The 16,437-nt window shown below is 49.0% G+C and overlaps 6 protein-coding genes across 6 annotated transcripts; 4 read left to right on the top strand and 2 right to left on the bottom strand.

Annotated features, from left to right (window-relative positions):
- Positions 1-452: 452 nt before the first annotated feature.
- ABOM_000121 (uncharacterized protein) lies at positions 453-818 on the top strand (the record flags this gene model as incomplete). Its single annotated transcript, XM_022527251.1, has 1 exon — positions 453-818. One exon carries the CDS (start codon positions 453-455, stop codon positions 816-818), a length of 366 nt encoding a protein of 121 aa, XP_022395079.1.
- A 730-nt stretch (positions 819-1,548) lies between these two features.
- On the top strand, positions 1,549-3,002 carry ABOM_000120 (O-methyltransferase; the record flags this gene model as incomplete). The annotated part of the gene is made up of 5 exons (XM_022527250.1): positions 1,549-1,731; positions 1,814-1,943; positions 1,995-2,118; positions 2,177-2,616; positions 2,671-3,002. 5 exons carry the CDS (start codon positions 1,549-1,551, stop codon positions 3,000-3,002), a joined length of 1,209 nt encoding a protein of 402 aa, XP_022395078.1.
- Positions 3,003-6,788: 3,786 nt separating this feature from the next.
- Positions 6,789-9,735, bottom strand: ABOM_000119 (putative beta-galactosidase; the record flags this gene model as incomplete). The annotated part of the gene is made up of 4 exons (XM_022527249.1): positions 6,789-7,186; positions 7,282-7,644; positions 8,017-9,345; positions 9,420-9,735. The coding sequence occupies 4 exons, from the start codon at positions 9,733-9,735 to the stop codon at positions 6,789-6,791; spliced, it is 2,406 nt and encodes an 801-aa protein (XP_022394875.1).
- A 704-nt stretch (positions 9,736-10,439) lies between these two features.
- Positions 10,440-12,408, top strand: ABOM_000118 (sugar porter family MFS transporter; the record flags this gene model as incomplete). The annotated part of the gene is made up of 7 exons (XM_022527248.1): positions 10,440-10,560; positions 10,656-10,724; positions 10,788-10,868; positions 10,925-11,066; positions 11,116-11,410; positions 11,522-11,916; positions 11,976-12,408. 7 exons carry the CDS (start codon positions 10,440-10,442, stop codon positions 12,406-12,408), a joined length of 1,536 nt encoding a protein of 511 aa, XP_022394876.1.
- Positions 12,409-12,646: 238 nt separating this feature from the next.
- Positions 12,647-14,282, bottom strand: ABOM_000117 (Zn(II)2Cys6 transcription factor; the record flags this gene model as incomplete). The annotated part of the gene is made up of 3 exons (XM_022527247.1): positions 12,647-13,506; positions 13,603-13,778; positions 13,855-14,282. Coding segments are annotated over 3 exons (1,464 nt in total), but the record flags the coding sequence as incomplete, so codon positions are not given.
- A 315-nt stretch (positions 14,283-14,597) lies between these two features.
- On the top strand, positions 14,598-15,596 carry ABOM_000116 (uncharacterized protein; the record flags this gene model as incomplete). The annotated part of the gene is made up of 1 exon (XM_022527246.1): positions 14,598-15,596. One exon carries the CDS (start codon positions 14,598-14,600, stop codon positions 15,594-15,596), a length of 999 nt encoding a protein of 332 aa, XP_022394874.1.
- Between the last annotated feature and the right edge of the window lie 841 nt (positions 15,597-16,437).

Below are 16,437 nucleotides of genomic sequence, written 5' to 3'. Positions count from 1 at the left end.
ATATCCACAGGACGGCATGTGTAGTGTGCCACAATGCTAGGCTTGCATTAGGACGGCCCGAAAAAGCAATATCCCAGTTCGGTCGCGCAATCTATCCACCGAGATCCCTGTTCGACTCTTGAAATCAATCATTATACCCGGGCATGTTCGGTCAGCTCGTGCTAATAGCCCCGCAGACCTGGGGCCTGGCACCTCGGCATGCATCAGATCAAATGGTGGTAGGTCCAGGGTGGCAATCGCTGTGATGCGCATCTCGTTTTCCAGAACGGCGCATCGCCCCTTATTCCGGTGAAGGAAGAGGCAACACCATGCAAGAGGTCACATAGTTGTAACGCAAGCATAACTGTGGCCAAAGAGAGCCTCGGGAGCGGGGTATGTGTACACCACTGATCACCTGGCCCAATGACTTAATTTAATCTAACTCCACCGATTGATCGCGACTGGATCTCAGCATGATCAGTGATCTTGACGAATGGATGGTGCAATCGGGCTGCCATCGTCTACAAACCGCGCATGACCTCTATTGTCTTGACACTCCTGTCAGAAAGGGGGTGTGCTTGTGGATACGAATCGAAAATGAGTGGTGCCAACAGCTGCAACAGCTTCGCCCCATGGTTCCATGCTCGGGCCCGCCGATTTGTCCGAATGGCCTATGGTCTAGTCGCTGGATCGACGCTACCATGATCGCGATCAGTATTCGCCGATTCAGAGTCACCTACAGGAAGGTTCCACGGAAGACAGAAGCCGTGGTGGTGGCGTCAACATTGGCCCACATTGGCCGTAGCCAGCTCGACGATTCGAGGGCATTTTCGCTCTGATAGCAGTCGTCGGTAAGGATGCATGATGACGGTGTCTGGTGGAAATCATACATAGTTGATAGGGTAGAATATAGAGTACTCCGCTCATACCGATACTTAGTCTCATGCTATTCGGATCCGCCGCAACAGCTGGTTTGAAGACTGGTATGTATGTGTGAAACCCCTGGAAGAGGTTCTGTCACAAATACTACCCACGGTGACTGGTTTCTCTATTGGTCTAGGTCTGAGATGAATATCATCTCCATGGAATAGGGAACCCGAAGGAGAGAGCATGACACAGAATCATGGAGTGCCTGCCATCAACATGACTCGCCCACGCCCCCCTTCCCTGACTAGCGACGGACAATAAGGATTTAAGTTCTGCAAGGCGTTAAATTATTGTAATTTCGAAGTCGACGAGTAGATTCGGCCAACCCCGTGGCCCGCAAGATGACAGGAAGACGTAAACTGATCTATACCCTAACTGCGGCCGGAGGCCTCACCCGGCCTTGCCGTTTGCAGATATCAATTATTGCTTATCGAATTGTTCCGCTACGCCACGTCCCTGCCTTGCTGTCCTACAATGGTCTTGTATCAAACTATCCTACGTAGTGCACGGCTTTGATCCGTGATTCATGATTCATATAACCTATGGACTCCCATCCCACCGACCGTTTTAATTCCGGCTATCTTCCCTGATGTAGCGGACGTACATAGTACATATATGCATTCCGATCCCAACTGCGCGAACATGGAGCCGCAACTGCAGACGCCGCAGCTACTGTCCCTGGTGGAAGAGATCAAGGATTCTGTACTACAAGAATGCAGCTCTTCTCGCTCAGCAACGTCGCATTACCGCCTCCTGGGCCTGATTGACCAGTTGAAGTACACGGTTGAGACGCCGACCGAGACAGTTCTGCGGGTGATCTACCAGGTATACTCAGATCTTCCTGTCTCATTAAATTTGACCCGAATCGCAAGTAGCCTCTCGGTCATTTGGCTGATGCGCTACATAGCCCCCGCAGAATGCAGCCCTTCGTACCGTCATCGACCTTCACATTTTCCCCTTGTTACTGGAACACCCCGCGAAAGGGCTATCGGCTACACAACTATCAGAGTATACCGGCGCCGAGAGGGCACTAATCAGTATGGAGGAGATGCGATATACCCTTTAGGGCCAGTCACTGATGTGTATAGTCCGCCTGATGCGCGTCATGACAGCGTTGGGTCTGTGCGCCAACATCGAGCCAGAGGTGTACCTCCCCACGGACAAAACAATAGCAATGACGCAACCGATTGGACGTGACGGCGTTCCATGCATGTATTGAGAGCCGAGCATGACCTATCAACCTGTGTTTGACACTGACATGAACCCGCAGATACGACCTGACCGTTCCAACCCTCGCTAGACTTCCAGAGTACTTCCGCGAGCACCATTACCTCATGCCCAAGGAGTACTCCCGATCCCCAATGCGATGGGCCGTAGGGCAAAGTCAATTCGAATGGCTCGCCCAACGCAAGCACCACCAGGAACTATTCAACTCATACATGTCCAGTCGACGAGAAGGCAAACCTTCGTGGTTCGAGGTGTATCCGGTTGAGAGACTCACGCGTGGCGTGCTGGAGCATGGCGATGCCGTATTCCTGGTTGACGTAGGAGGAAACCAAGGCCATGATCTGATTCGCTTCCGCGAAAGGTTCCCAGGTGTTACTGGTCGGTTCGTGCTCCAGGACCTACCAAAAGTGGTCACTTCCGCACCAGCAAGTGAGGAGATTGAAGCCATGGCATATAGCTTTCTGGACCCGCAACCGGTGAAAGGTATATTTCTTGTCCAAAGCCAAGCTATCACAAAGCTAATTTGAAGTAAAACAGGCGCCAGAGCTTATTACTTCCGTGCCATCTTCCACGACTGGCCGGATTACATTTGCCACAAGATCCTGGTCAATACCCTCTCGGCCATGACCAGCGAGTATTCGCGCATTATCATTGCGGACTTTGTCCTTCCGGATACCGGGGCAGGGCTGCTGCAGGCGTCGATCGATATCCAGATGATGAGCATTGGGTCTGGGATGGAGCGGTCAGAACGTCAATGGAGGCAGCTATTGGGAGCTGCTGGGCTGGAGATAACCGGCATTTGGAGTGGGAGTCCCGGTATGGAGAGTGTTATTGAGGCGGTGCCTACACGGACTGCTTCGCGATTATAGTTTGGAATCAGCGTCGGTTAAGGTTTATTTTCTCTTGTTGATATTTGATATTTTCGTCTATAATCTTATTGACTTCGAAAGGCCTTCATTCATGAGCGGTATGCTAAACGGGATTCGCGCATCGATATTGGAGGCTTCCAAGGCAGATAGGGTTATAGATGAGTCGTCCGCCAGCTATAGCCCCAGACCAAGCTTCAGCAGCAACAGGAATTCGGAGAATAAGTTGCCTACAAACCTCAATCAATGACTAACACCCGTTCCATCTCACTATCCCCCTTACATGTCTTCCCCTCCCCAACAATGCAATTATCAACACGACCCGGCAAAATCGACACATCACATCCAACCCTCAAACACGAACCAGTAACCTTGACAGTTTCAACTTTCCCCCAAAATCCGCAAATAAAGTTATCCCTTGAATAAACCAATCGACACACATTGCATTGCATATACATACCCAGTCCCAAAAAGAAAAAGAAGAAAAAAAAAAGAAAAAAGGACGCACCACTACCGATGCAAGATGATCATTCCCCAAACGCAGATGCATCGCATATGCACCCACACTGGATCCAGCTTTGACCACGCACGGACATCCCAACCGGGGTAGGAGGGACCCCACGCTCTATCCGAAACAAGGGATTTGCGCTGTCATATTGGCGTCTCTCGTTGTAGTTGGAGAGGTCTCACCGCTGGTATATAGTTTATTGGTTTAGTGTTGTGGGGAAGTGAGATGTCATATTCGGCGGTTGCAGGAGCGGGAGGTCAGGGCGTTTGAGGTAGATTTAGTCATTTAACGGCTGCTCTTGGGTTTGGGTCGAGACCGCCGGTTTAGGGGTTCGTGGATATTACTCCTTTGGTTGGCATTACGCGGTTTGTCGCTATTACTTTCTGTTGCGGTCGGGGATGTCCTCTGGGATTTGGATCGCTACGTTTGGGAGGTGGGCTGATCTTGGTTGACCTGGTTTCGGGCTTTAGAGGGATTGGTCTCACAGATCCGAGGAGGTTATCTTGTTGAGTGATGGACCTGTCTCTCTTGATCTCTCGACACATCTTCGGTTTTGTTTGTTCTGCCCTCATAGTGAGCTTTACTAACATTGATACCCTCAGCCAAGCGTCGTACTTCCTAGAGAACATATCAATGGAGCATCTATGACTTATTGGATTTGCTATTCTATGGCTGAGGGGTGGGCAGTGAGACTCTGTAAGCACGTTAATATCTGTCGTGGAACCAAGACACATCGCCCTATTTGTAAAACTGCAGCGACGTTATGCATCTACCCTCTACATTTTCCTCCTGTGTAACGAAAGTGCTCATGGCTAGGATCCAGTAGCTGCCTCATGATGTCCAGCGGGATGAGTATAGAACAGCGGTGTGTGTGTGTGCCAGGCAATATCGGCAATGGATAACTTGGTTTCCTGTTGCGGAAATGATAGTTATGTGAAAAGCAGAAGACATTCGAGTCGGGATAACGCTCCTTGTGCTGTAACCCTAGTTGCTATAGACATTTTCACTCCAGGGCAATGGCAGTTGGGGGAATTGATCTGCAGCTTGTATTCACTCAAATCGGGGCTCTCCATGTCCACGTTGCACCAATGGCTATTCCAGCATAATTCTACAATTCTCTCTATCCATCTAGTGAAATTGTGACCACCTTTTCATTAACTGGTTTCTGTTTTCATGTACTCTAGACAGAGGGTCGAAAAGTGAATTAAATATAGCCCTGGCTCTGACAAAGACCATCCTCCACTTCCAGTAATCAAGAGGATGTTATTCACACGCAAAAGCTTCTAGTGATCACGTATTGATGTAGAATACAGTGGAGTATGGGAATCACTGTACTTGGCAAATTTCTACAACAATCCAATGTCTAGGAACTTATGGAGATTCGTGCGTTACTATCACGCCCATTTTTATATATCTATGTCCATGTCATCTTTTCAAAGGCTTGACGGTTGAAGGGTCCCTATAGATAGACTCCCTAAAAGGATAACTGGTATCTATACTGTGTCCAAATGGCAGATGTATAGTTTTGTTATGGCCATGGAATGACGCTTGGTTGTGAACTGTTATGGCTATCTGGATCCGCATTGTGGGAGCGACAAAGAACCTGTGATAGGTGATATTTCATGCCTTGAGGCATCACATAAGGCGGTCTTGTATTGTTTGTCACAGGATTGTTCTGTCCACGATGGAACCTCCAGTGAATGGCTGTCTTCAGTATTTCTATATCATCATATAGCCCTGATGGATACCCTTGGGAGATGGATCAGTATGTCTTGTCAACCCCAAGTATCTATGATCTGATTGTACCTAATCTAACAGGCCTAGGGATAAACACAATATGCTTGACGGCCTTTGCTGAGGAAAGACATCCGAAATGTACACCAATCCTGGTGACTGGCACAGGGCAAACTACTCCTGTATCTGCATTTTCAGAGCCAAATATTATCTTGATATTTGAAGACTGATCTCTGGCAGTCTGGACGTACACCAGAAACCCGAACAATCCACGCACTGAGATAAGCAGACAGCAACCAAGCACTCCAAGTCGCCGGGTATGCGCTAAGTATCTATATCTAGACTTCCGTGCCATTGAGTGCCGCACTCATCGCCTACCTTTGGATAATGACGCTGGTTAATACGGCAGCTATTTTCTCCGCATTCGTGGACACTGTCATCCAGTTCGCCATCTTCCTTACGCAGAAAAATAGTGTCTTTTAAATTCGTGCTGCTACGTGGCTTATCGTGGTTTTCGAGTGTTCTCGTAATCTCACGTAGATAACCGCCTCCGTATTAGGTCAATGACGTTCGAGCATGATATTCTTTGGCTCGTACTTACCCCGATTGACAAGCGTTGCTGCGCAGTACCATGTTACATTGTACTAGAGTGGCGACAGCCAGTGGTGCAATCCCAGCCAGTATGGCAAGCGTGCTCAAGATGGCCTTCATCATTTGCAATGGACAAAACTGATGTTTAGTGAGGGTTGGATGGTCTCGGCTAAGGGCCAGATTCGGGTGTGATTCTACACCAGAGTTGCTAGTGGAAGAAGGTGGTTATATACTGAAGATCTCTCGAGTCTTACCCTGTCGAGCATGCATAGGTAATGAGTGCACTTTCCTTTGATCTTCTTTCTGCATCTTCCAACCTGTTTCTGCTAATGAAGGGATCTACAATGTTCTCCTCGTGGTGAGACGCGCGAATCAATTGACACCGACAAAGCGCCTTTATCTAAATGCATGTCCGGTTTTTGTGCTGGTCATATTGGACTGTTTCGGCTTTGCTCGAAACAATGGCAATGAGCTTGTCGTCCCCCAGTCCTTTGACAAGTTGCAGTCCTCCTTGCCAACGCTTCTGTTGCTGATCCTGAATCATTTCGGCTGCTCTTCTGAATGAGTACTCATGGATCATTATCTCTGCCATTCCTGGATGACTTGGCCGTTGTTATAGATATTGCATCACCCCGTGCAATCTAAGACGAAACAAAGGATGGTGAATGCCTCCAGGTAAGGACACACCCTCGTGACTTTATTTCCCCAGGAATCAGGGAGGCTGTATGGTTCCAGATTCGCTTTATGATTAATATGTAGTATTAGAAAGAAGATAATAGGCTAAGGGACCAGCTCTGCAGTTTCCGAAACCGTGTAGGAGCGCCTCCTCAAGAGGCAGGTACTATTCGCTTTCCATCCATGGGTGTCATTTCACGTCACCACGCAATCGGGTATTATATACAAAGTGACGGCTTAACGATGGCCAAACCCAAACACGCTCATCCGATCGGATATCCTCACTGGCGGAGAACATTGCGGATGGCAGTCTCAGCCCACAACTTCGTATACTGCTTATGCAGCCAGAGAATATGCGGCGGCATCGGCTGGTTCTCGGCCTTCCCTTTTCCTCGGTAGAAACAGCTCTTGAGAGCAAACTCCGCCACTCCTTCCTCGGGCTTAACGACGGCGGACATTTCGAAGAGACCGTCCGATTCACGGACGTCCTGTTTGCGGGGGCTATCACCGCAGCGGACCACGATCCGCTCGGGGGTCTTCTCAATAACTTCGAAGTGGTCGGTGATCAGGGTGCCGACATCATAGGTGGAGGCCTTCAATTCCGACCGTTCCCAGAGGTGGTTCGCGGTCTCGGGGCCTTGGTATTTCCGGGCGAGGTAGGCGCGTTGGAAGGCATAACCTAATCACATCCGGCATGTTAATCTCGATTCTCTCCGACCCGGCCGCCGGGGTTGGGTATGGCCGTTCATGGGGGGTGGAGGGTCCTGTTTTTACCCCAGCCGCTCCAGACTCCAGCACAGAAGGCTTCAGCCAGCTTGCCCTTCTTCTCGAGCAACGTCGGGTTAATGTCGGAGAGGGGTACTTTGCGCACGCAAAGGTCGTGGGTGGTCGGGTTTTGTTCGGGATTGAACTTGCGGTAGGCGGCGGATTGGAAGATGGGATCCGTGGGCAACATCGGTACGAAGACGTCATTGCGCGTGGTATAGAAGAAGGCGCCCGCCGAGGCGAGGCCTCCGTAGGTGGAGAGCTTCAGGAATCGTTTGATGAGACCCATTGGGACGTGAGTGGCCTTTTCGGAGGTGAATTGGAGGAGAAGAAAGAGAAGAAGGAAGAGCGCGAAGGGGAAGTCAAGTGACGCTTAATGACGATTGCGGACGAATCACCTCCGGTCGCCAAGACTGCGGAGTAAATGCATTCGATTCGATTTCCAGGTAAACAACAATTTCCTTTCTCTGCAATAAGCGATTCAATTGCCGACCACCGCCTCTTTTCTGATATTGGGTTAACTCAACGGAGCTACGTGACTTAGTGCCCAAGTGCGATTGTTCTTTATTACGCTTCCCTTAAATCGGTCATGTCATCACCATATCTAGTCTAGTCTAGATATATATATTCCAGTATATCGACCGCCTTGACCCGCCTTCCAAATGCCGGGGGGTTCTCTGAACAAACCCTCCACAGCAGTCTAATCATTAATCGAGTAGAATTCGACCTCGGCGATCATCGTACAGGCAGGGATCGTCACACAGATAGGAAACCCGCCATAGTCTGGGTCCTCGTTAGGCATCATGGCAAAACTCCCGCTTCGTGTCTCGTCGCCATTGAGCACCCTCAGCGTCTTGAGTTCGCCCGTCTCTTGATTCACGACGAATTTCTCTTCGAACCGTAGAATACCGGTGAACGTCGCGGTCGGGGACAACGAGCTCGCGCGCACCTGAAATCCCCAGCCGATCAACAAGAACTTGCTGCCACCAAGGTGTATCACCATGCCAGAGCCCGGGCCAGGTTTGCCAAAGACAAAGCAGCGTTCAATGGTAATCTCAAACTCCTCGTAGTGCCGGACAACCGGCTTTGACGGGTCGGAACCATTGTCCGCAAGCTCGTCGAAAAAGAAGCCGACCGACGAGCCCGGTCGCCGCTGTGCATCAAGCACAATTTGCGAGACGGAGTTCAGCAATGCATAGTGTTTGGTGAATGGATTGCTAGCTGGCTCGAGGGTATCGACGCCAAAAGGTGACACTCCGATCGCTTGGTATGATCCGTAGGCGGTCCAGATCCGTCGTACTCCGTACTCATCACGTCGCTGCTCCGGAATGAACAGTGGTTGGTTGCGATGACGGTACTTACGACAGGACTGAGCATAGTCATTTAGATAAACATCGGGAGCGATGAAATCTAGTGCCGGGGCAAACTGCTGCCAGATGTCAAGGACATTGCTGGTACCGCCGCCGGATGGATAGTCACCAGGCAGACCACCGCCCCCTGCAACAACAGGGAAACCATTATCCCCATCCTCTCCCACATAGTTCTGCCACACATTTGTATAGAGGGGAATTGGGTATTCTTGCTTTCCCGCTGTAGCGACCTGGTTCAGATAATGTGCGTAGTGGTAAGCCATGAAGAGTTCGTCCGTGTGGGTTCCTCGACCAAATACGTCTACCCATGACCCGCGTGGTTGGGCATTAGCCCTGAAGTGGACCAAATTGCTTCGGAGGTCGGGATGAAGATGGTCCCAGTCATGGGCTAGAAAAGAGAGCAAGTCGTCCGGCACAGGTTGAGAGAAGCGTTCTTCGGCGACCGACGACCCATCTCGCGAGTCGCCGAGCAAGCCTGTCTCATTCTCGACTTGCACCATTATGACAGTTGAATGATTGCCATCGAACTCTCGTAAATGACGCATGAGATGGGAAAATGCATTTGCGTCACTTTTCGGCGCTTCGTCGTGGAAGATTGATAGTACATCGGCAGTCTGAAGAACACCCCCAGCTTTCCTTAACTTGGCGCGAGGAAACCGCTTTGGATTGGTCTTAACCCAAGTTGGCACGTACGTCGATATACCTACATTCCACTCTCTTGATGAGTAACAGATTATAACCACCGAGTATCAGATTCATTGGGAGTCATAAGCGTACCATTCTTGAACGAACCAAACCACAGTAGCACGAGCCGTAGCCGGTGCTTTCTCGCACCTAAGATAACACTGTCCAGTTCGGTAAAAGTAAACTGGCCTTCGGTCGGCTCGATCATCTCCCAGGTAACACATCCGAGAACAGTGTTGATATGAGTGTCGACGAGCTTTTGCCAGACTGTATCCATATATTTCGTCGAGGTTAGGGAGGAGTTCTGGAGTTCCCCAGCTAGAGAAAGGAAAGGTTTGCCATTGACGATAAGCTGCTTCCCGTTGGCTGTTGGATGCAGATGAGGGTAGGTTGTGTTCGGTAGTGACATGATAAAATAGCACAGCTGTTGCAGAGGAGATCACGAAGATGATGGTGGTTATGAAGCCAATGAACCTGACTTCGAGGCCCTTTATAAGGACTACTTGCCATCCCGCCGGAGGAATGCTTTGAAAGAAGATCGGGATTGAGACCCGTTGATTGGCTTATATTCCGGGCTATAGTCTGATTGTAAACCCGCCTGAAGCATGGCTGAATAGAAAGTGAAAGTACTATGTGGTGCTGGTCATATCGCGGGTGAGCCGATCTACCGATGACTTGATGCGGGGATTTATGCAACCCATGGTCTTTTGTCCACTAAGGTGGATCCAGCCAGAACGTGGCCTTTGAATGGACACGCAAGCTTGGACCACGTACCATAAAGCAACTCTGATTTAGTGCGGACGGCAATGAATGAGTCTCGTTGGCTCATAAGCCGGCGCTTCTCCGCATAATGTCTCTATGGGGCGATTTTCCGGGACAGTGTCATGGATGTCTCAAGGATAAACATGATTTGGAATGGAATGAACAAAGCCACCGTGATGCTTGTAACTTTTGCTGTCGTTTTGATGTTTAAAGAAGCCTTCGCTGAAATGTATAAAGAAGCATGCTACTGCCTTTTGCCTTTCATGATGACCTTTCCTCCTTTTGCTGTGCTGGCAGAGTTATCAATACACGCTTCCTATGGCTTTGACGTTGGTTTCGTATTCTGCTACTATGAGCTCTTCCAAGAACCTTGAGCAGGAGGCTGACGTCTCGATTGAACATGCGGAGATAGCGTCCACGCATGCTCACCCTACCTATGAAATCCCCAAGGTCACTTGGTGGAAGCTCCGTGGTCTAAGAAAGCTCTATGCAACAATGCCTCTATTGTTCCTTGGCAAGTGGTCACTTGCTAAGCATGACGAGTATGAATTAACCTCTTGCCCATAGGTTCCACTATTAATGGATATGATGGCTCGTTACTAAACGGGTTGCAGACAATGGCTCCGTGGCAAGCCTGTAAGTAGAATATCCTGGCCGATGCAATACATCATTTAAACCAATCAATACCGACGCGAATAGACTTTGATAATCCCACTGGGTCAACGCTTGGACTATTTACGGCAATTCAGAACATTGGTGGGGTCTGTGCTCTTTTCTTCGGTATGTCACTTAGGCGCCCTATTCTCTGGCGCGGATACTGACTTCGGGACCAACAGCCTCCTATGTGGCTGACCTCTTGGGACGTAGGATTGGTGTAGCAGTGGGGCTTGTCGTGATCTTTATCGGCACAATAATACAAGTAGTCCCGTCTGTAAACAGTGGAATGTTTATCGCTGGAAGGTTCCTGGTCGGTCTTGGGTACGTGTACCTCGACTCACACAATCTATCGAGGGCTAAGTCAAAACAGGTCCAACATTAGTCAAGGGTCGGCCCCGTTGCTTATCACAGAGCTAGCACATCCTCAACACCGTGGGACATTGACCACCATGTACAACACTCTGTGGTATATTGGGTCAATAATAGCGGCTTGGACTGTTTTTGGGACTATTAAATATACTTCGGAAGCATCTTGGAGGATCCCGGTTGGGATGCAAGCAGCTATGCCCGCCATTCAATTTGTGGGAATCTGGTTCCTCCCGGAAAGCCCCCGTTGGTTATGCGCCAAAAACAGGGCAGATGAAGCCTTCAGTATCTTGGTAAAGGTGCGTTTCTCGTGTTCCTCTGCTAATCGCCTGTTGTGCGACAAGGCTATTTCAATCCTCTGGGAAAACAGAGTTTTGGACCCTAACTTGGTTAACCATGTATCCTAATAGTACCATGGCAATGGGGACCAAGCCGACCAGCTTTGCGCGTTTGAATTTTGTGAGATTCAGGAAACCCTGCGACTAGAAAAGGAAGAGTCCCGGAACGGGTGGCAGACTCTTATCAAAACACCCGGAAATCGTAAACGCCTCCTCTTGGTTGTGTTGGTTTCCTTTTTCTCTCAGTGTTCGGGAAATGGCCTGGTATCATATTATCTGCACTCGATCCTGAACTCAGTCGGCATCGAGTCCTCGCATGATCAGGCAGTGATTAATGGAGGCCTGCAAATTTGGTCCTTTCTTGTCGCAATCGGATTTTCCTCCTTCCTCGTTGACGTTCTTGGCCGGCGCATGCTCTTTATGATCGCTGCCGTAGGCATGTTAATCAGCTTCAGTATTTGGACAGGGTATGTCCCTCCGCCACTCATTACGTATACAGCTCAGGCTTTTCTGACCAATCGCGCAGATGTTCCGCTGTTTACGCGAAGACAGGCGACACTGGAGCTGGAAGTGCGGTGATCGCAATGATATTTCTCTTTTACGGCGTGGCAGGCTTCGCGTGGCCCGGACTCACTGTGGCTTACTGCGCAGAGATCCTGCCCTTTAACATCCGAGCGAGGGGAATGGCTGTTGCGTTCGCTTGCACATCAGCGGCATCAGTCTTCAATCAATACATAAATCCGATTGGTTTGGAGAGGTTGCAATGGCGTTTCTACTTTGTTTATATCGGTATTCTTGTCGTTGAGTGTCTCTGTATTTGGTTCCTGTTTGTAGAAACAAAAGGCCCGACCTTGGAGGAGATTGCGGCATTGTTCGATGGAGATAATGCGAACGTGGGAAGGTCGGAGGAATCGGAGATGCCTCAAAGAGCCGCGAATATCGAGAAAAGTAGCGCGTAAGGAATACCTTGAAAATTATATCTATTGAGACCCTTGTGGCCGAAGTATTGACAGGGCATCGTTGACGAATTTGTCTCTCTCTGCTAGCTGCAACGTGGCCGGGGGGCCAGGATTCCCCTCTATCGGCAAGGCATGTTGCAGTAGGAACTTCAGGATCCATTTGTCCATAGTATAGATCCGATCCATCGACAACATGCAGGCCTTTTGAAATGTAAAAAGACGTTCAATCTTAGAATTCTTAGAGAGCTGCTTGACGAAATACGGCTGACTTATGCTGGAGACTCACCATCATGCCCACGCCTCTCCAATAGGCCTTTAGTCGCAGTAAAATCTGAAAGTTGTAATATAACCTCCTTTTGGTGTCAAATAACTCATCCTCTTGGCCGAAGAGTAGTGTATGAAGAAGCGCGGAAGATGATATCACTGTCATATGAGCGACGATGAAGTATACAGCTTCGCATCCCTTTGTTTCATTGGACGACCTCAAGAGGTCGCTGAAGGCCGCCGCGTGGTACTTGCATCGTGTGGCAAAGAGCTTCCGATCAAGGATATGAGTCAACTGAGAGCCGAGATACGGGAAATACAAGAGGGTAGCATAGTGGTGATAACCCAGGTGGAGAGCAATAAAGGCTTGCCCGATACCGAGCCTAGCATGCGTTTCCATGTTTTCCGTGGTGAGCTGGAGCCCGGAGGGTAGGCTTTGAATAAAGGTCTCAAACTTAGAGGCTAACTGACGAGTAGAAGTCTCTATACCAGAATTGCCCAACGTGCCATCGGCGAGCTGCAGATGCAGATGTTGTATCTGACCGAACACTCGTACCAGAATAATCATATAACCCCAGAGACCAGGCCTGGTGATCTGTGACACATTGTCAACCGGCTGTCCAGGAGCCAGGCTATGAAAGTCCAACTCAGACATGGGCAATTGAAATTGGTTACTGTCTTGGATCTGACGGGGGATATTTAAACCAGCTGAGGACCATTGGTCGATCATGTATAGTGACCACCAAGTACGAAGTCTGCTTTCTCTCATAACTTCATCGTCGTCTAGCGACGGCTCAGGAAGACGAAGAATCTGTGCCATTCTAAATGCGATCCCTGAGATTATATTTAGCAAGGTCTCCGCCATCGAGCAAGCAATCAAAAGAGGAAATAAAAAAGAAAGGAAAGGAACGTAATTGAAGATCCTCTTACCGAAATATAACGCCTCACCACTGGAATCACCCTCGGATCCACAGATATTCCCTATGAGGATGGTGGCATGGATAGTATCTAGAGAGATATCGTCAACTGACATTTTCACACGGTCTTTGGCTGACTGGAAGAAGAGATGCTTGGTCCGTTCCCTTGTCCCTTGGGCCGTGGAGAATCTTCAGCGGAGCAAAATACATTAGCTTCTCTGGGCTGAGATCTCTATTCTTTCCCGCAGCTGCACAGTTGACTTACCGAGCTGCCAGCGCCAAGATACTATAGAGGGTTCCTTTCGCTAAAGACCCATTGCGTATCCGGGATTTTAGATGTGACGGATGGAAAAGCGTGTGAGGCTTATCGTGTATGAGCTTCAGATACAAATCCACGAGCTCGTCGCGAACGTCATCTTCTATCGTCACTACCCGCACTAGGGGATTAGGGGATGGAGAATCAACAGGAAGCAACAGAGGTTTCGTGTTTCGAGTGGCAGACCATGAGCAAGATTGATGTCTGGTGGAACATTGTAGACAGCGACCATCGCGGATAGGATCTGGCGTACACTTCCGTTTGGCTACGCGGCATTGACTGCACGACTTGGCTACCTTCATACCATCGGCATTGGAGAAGAGGGTGTGATCCGATGATAATTCTTGGGGGCCTGACTGGCTCGCCTGAATTCGGGGTCCTAAAAGAGGCACGTGGGGTCAGATGGGCGGTCTCATTGTGATTGGTGGATGCTGGGTAGAGGTGGCATTGTCTAAAAGAGGTACCCTTTCTTTGTCCTCGGCATCCTCGAGGTACCTGGTGTGTACATCGAGGTATTATTGAGATTGTCAGACTTCCAATCCCTGATCAATCTTACCACTTGGTCAATCTCACCAGGGGGGTCATTGCCAGACATTCCTTTGAATACCACCCCCGCCTGCGCTAGGCATCAATCTACAACCCTCACCATTCAACCTCTCTGGCTTGTGACTTGTCGCCATAATCGGAGTAACATGCCTCATATCCCTGCTGAGGTGATTCTACATATCATCGAATGTCTTGTCCCATCAGCTCATACTGTCGCATTCCCACCAGCGCACCCGGTGACCCAAACATTAATCAGCCTCACTCTCGTATCCAGCCTCACACACCGCACAGCAAAACGACTTCTTCTCAAGCACTGCCTATACCTTGACTCTGAAAAACGGCTGGATCATGTTCTTCCGCAGCTTCACACAGACGATGGAAAACAAGAAGCAGATCCGATGGGACTCTTCTTGGCTCCATTCCCCAACAATAGCCTAGAGGAGCCCCAGGTGGTAAAGCAGGTTGGCCAACTGTCATCGTATGTCTGTGGTAATCTACGGCGTCTCGTTATCGATGTTCCGCTGCGGTACCTCTATCCGGACGAAGACGTACAAGGGTTACGAAAAATACTACGGGCATCCTTCGTCCGCCTAACGAAGCTGGAAGAGTTCTGTTCTGTTCAGGACGAGATGTATTGCGATACTACAGAGCATGGAACTGAACCACCCGTATGGTCATTATGGCCACGTCTCAAACACCTCGCGCTATACAACCAGAGCGTAGAAGGGCTTGGGTTCCTACAGGCTCTTCAGCGGTGTTCAAACCTCACCCATCTGGTCCTCACACGGCCGGATAGTCTAACAGAGCCCATAGACCGGGGTCTAGAGGGCCATAAGTGGTGGTCATTCTTGAAACGTGTTGTGATTGTAAACACTGCAAAAGGTCATGAGATAGAGTTCTATACGCGAGAATCCGACTGGCGGATGAGCTTTCTGGGGCACATGATGCGTCTTCAGCACTCTGATCGGTCTGTTTCCAATATCTTGTCCCAGGACACAAATCCATTGTTAGAATACATAGCTGTGGATCTTTCACCTGGCCGAGCAGCAGACGACATCGGCCTTTGTCAGGAATTCGTCCAGCAGCATGCTGTCCAAGGGACGCTGTGGAGCTACCCGGGAGCTCCCTATTCATTCAATCACTGAGGATTGAAATTACATGATCAAGGACTCTTTTATGAAAGTTGATACCAAGGCACTCACTGCCTTATGTCCGTGGTTTCCATATGTGTTGATGCCACGGCATACAATAAGGACGCTGAGGATGCTGATTTATATACACTCGATGGTATTAAACAACCATGAGTAGTCCAGGATTACTCTAAAAAATATATAGTTTTGATTTCAAACGTCATCTGCTCACCCAGCCACATGACAGCCAGTATTCGTAGTAAGAAGGATTAAGCGGGTTAAAAAGTACTTTTGCGCAACACGAACACGGTTACAGAGTACACAGTATTTTTCTGACCACGATCAGCGGCCCTAAACGAAATCGTTACTAACTGTATTCTACATAAGTATACTATATACGAAGTAGTAAGTTTTTCATATATTATATCTATATCGTTTTATTCTCTATTTTTCTTAACTTCTCGGTGGGCACTTTACATGCATCGAGATTGGATACTGATCCTGATTCAATCACAGAATTATGATCGAAAAGAGTGGGTGTATAATACTAGTAGCAACAGACTTACAGAAAATATTTTACCCAGTTCAAGCCATGCCGACAGTAAATCCGCTCCGACCTCAGCAATCGCACCGATCTTTTTCCTAATGACGCCGATGGGTAAACCTTAAAAAACCTTTAATTATGGTTAAGGTTAAACCATGTTAACTATCATAGTAAGGCTATCACTTCCGCTGCCTACAGAGTACCGCTAGTACACTGTAGCCTTTCTTTCTACCCCAACCATCGCCTTCTTTTAAATTTAGTAGAAATAGAGATACTAAAGCTACTCACCATTTAGGTTGCCAAGGACTTCTA

The sequence above is a fragment of the Aspergillus bombycis genome (assembly GCF_001792695.1).
Source record: "Aspergillus bombycis strain NRRL26010 chromosome Unknown contig00001, whole genome shotgun sequence".
Lineage (NCBI taxonomy): Eukaryota > Fungi > Ascomycota > Eurotiomycetes > Eurotiales > Aspergillaceae > Aspergillus > Aspergillus bombycis.
The sequence above is the reverse complement of the archived record's forward strand: the minus strand, read 5'-3'. Positions and strand labels throughout refer to the sequence as shown.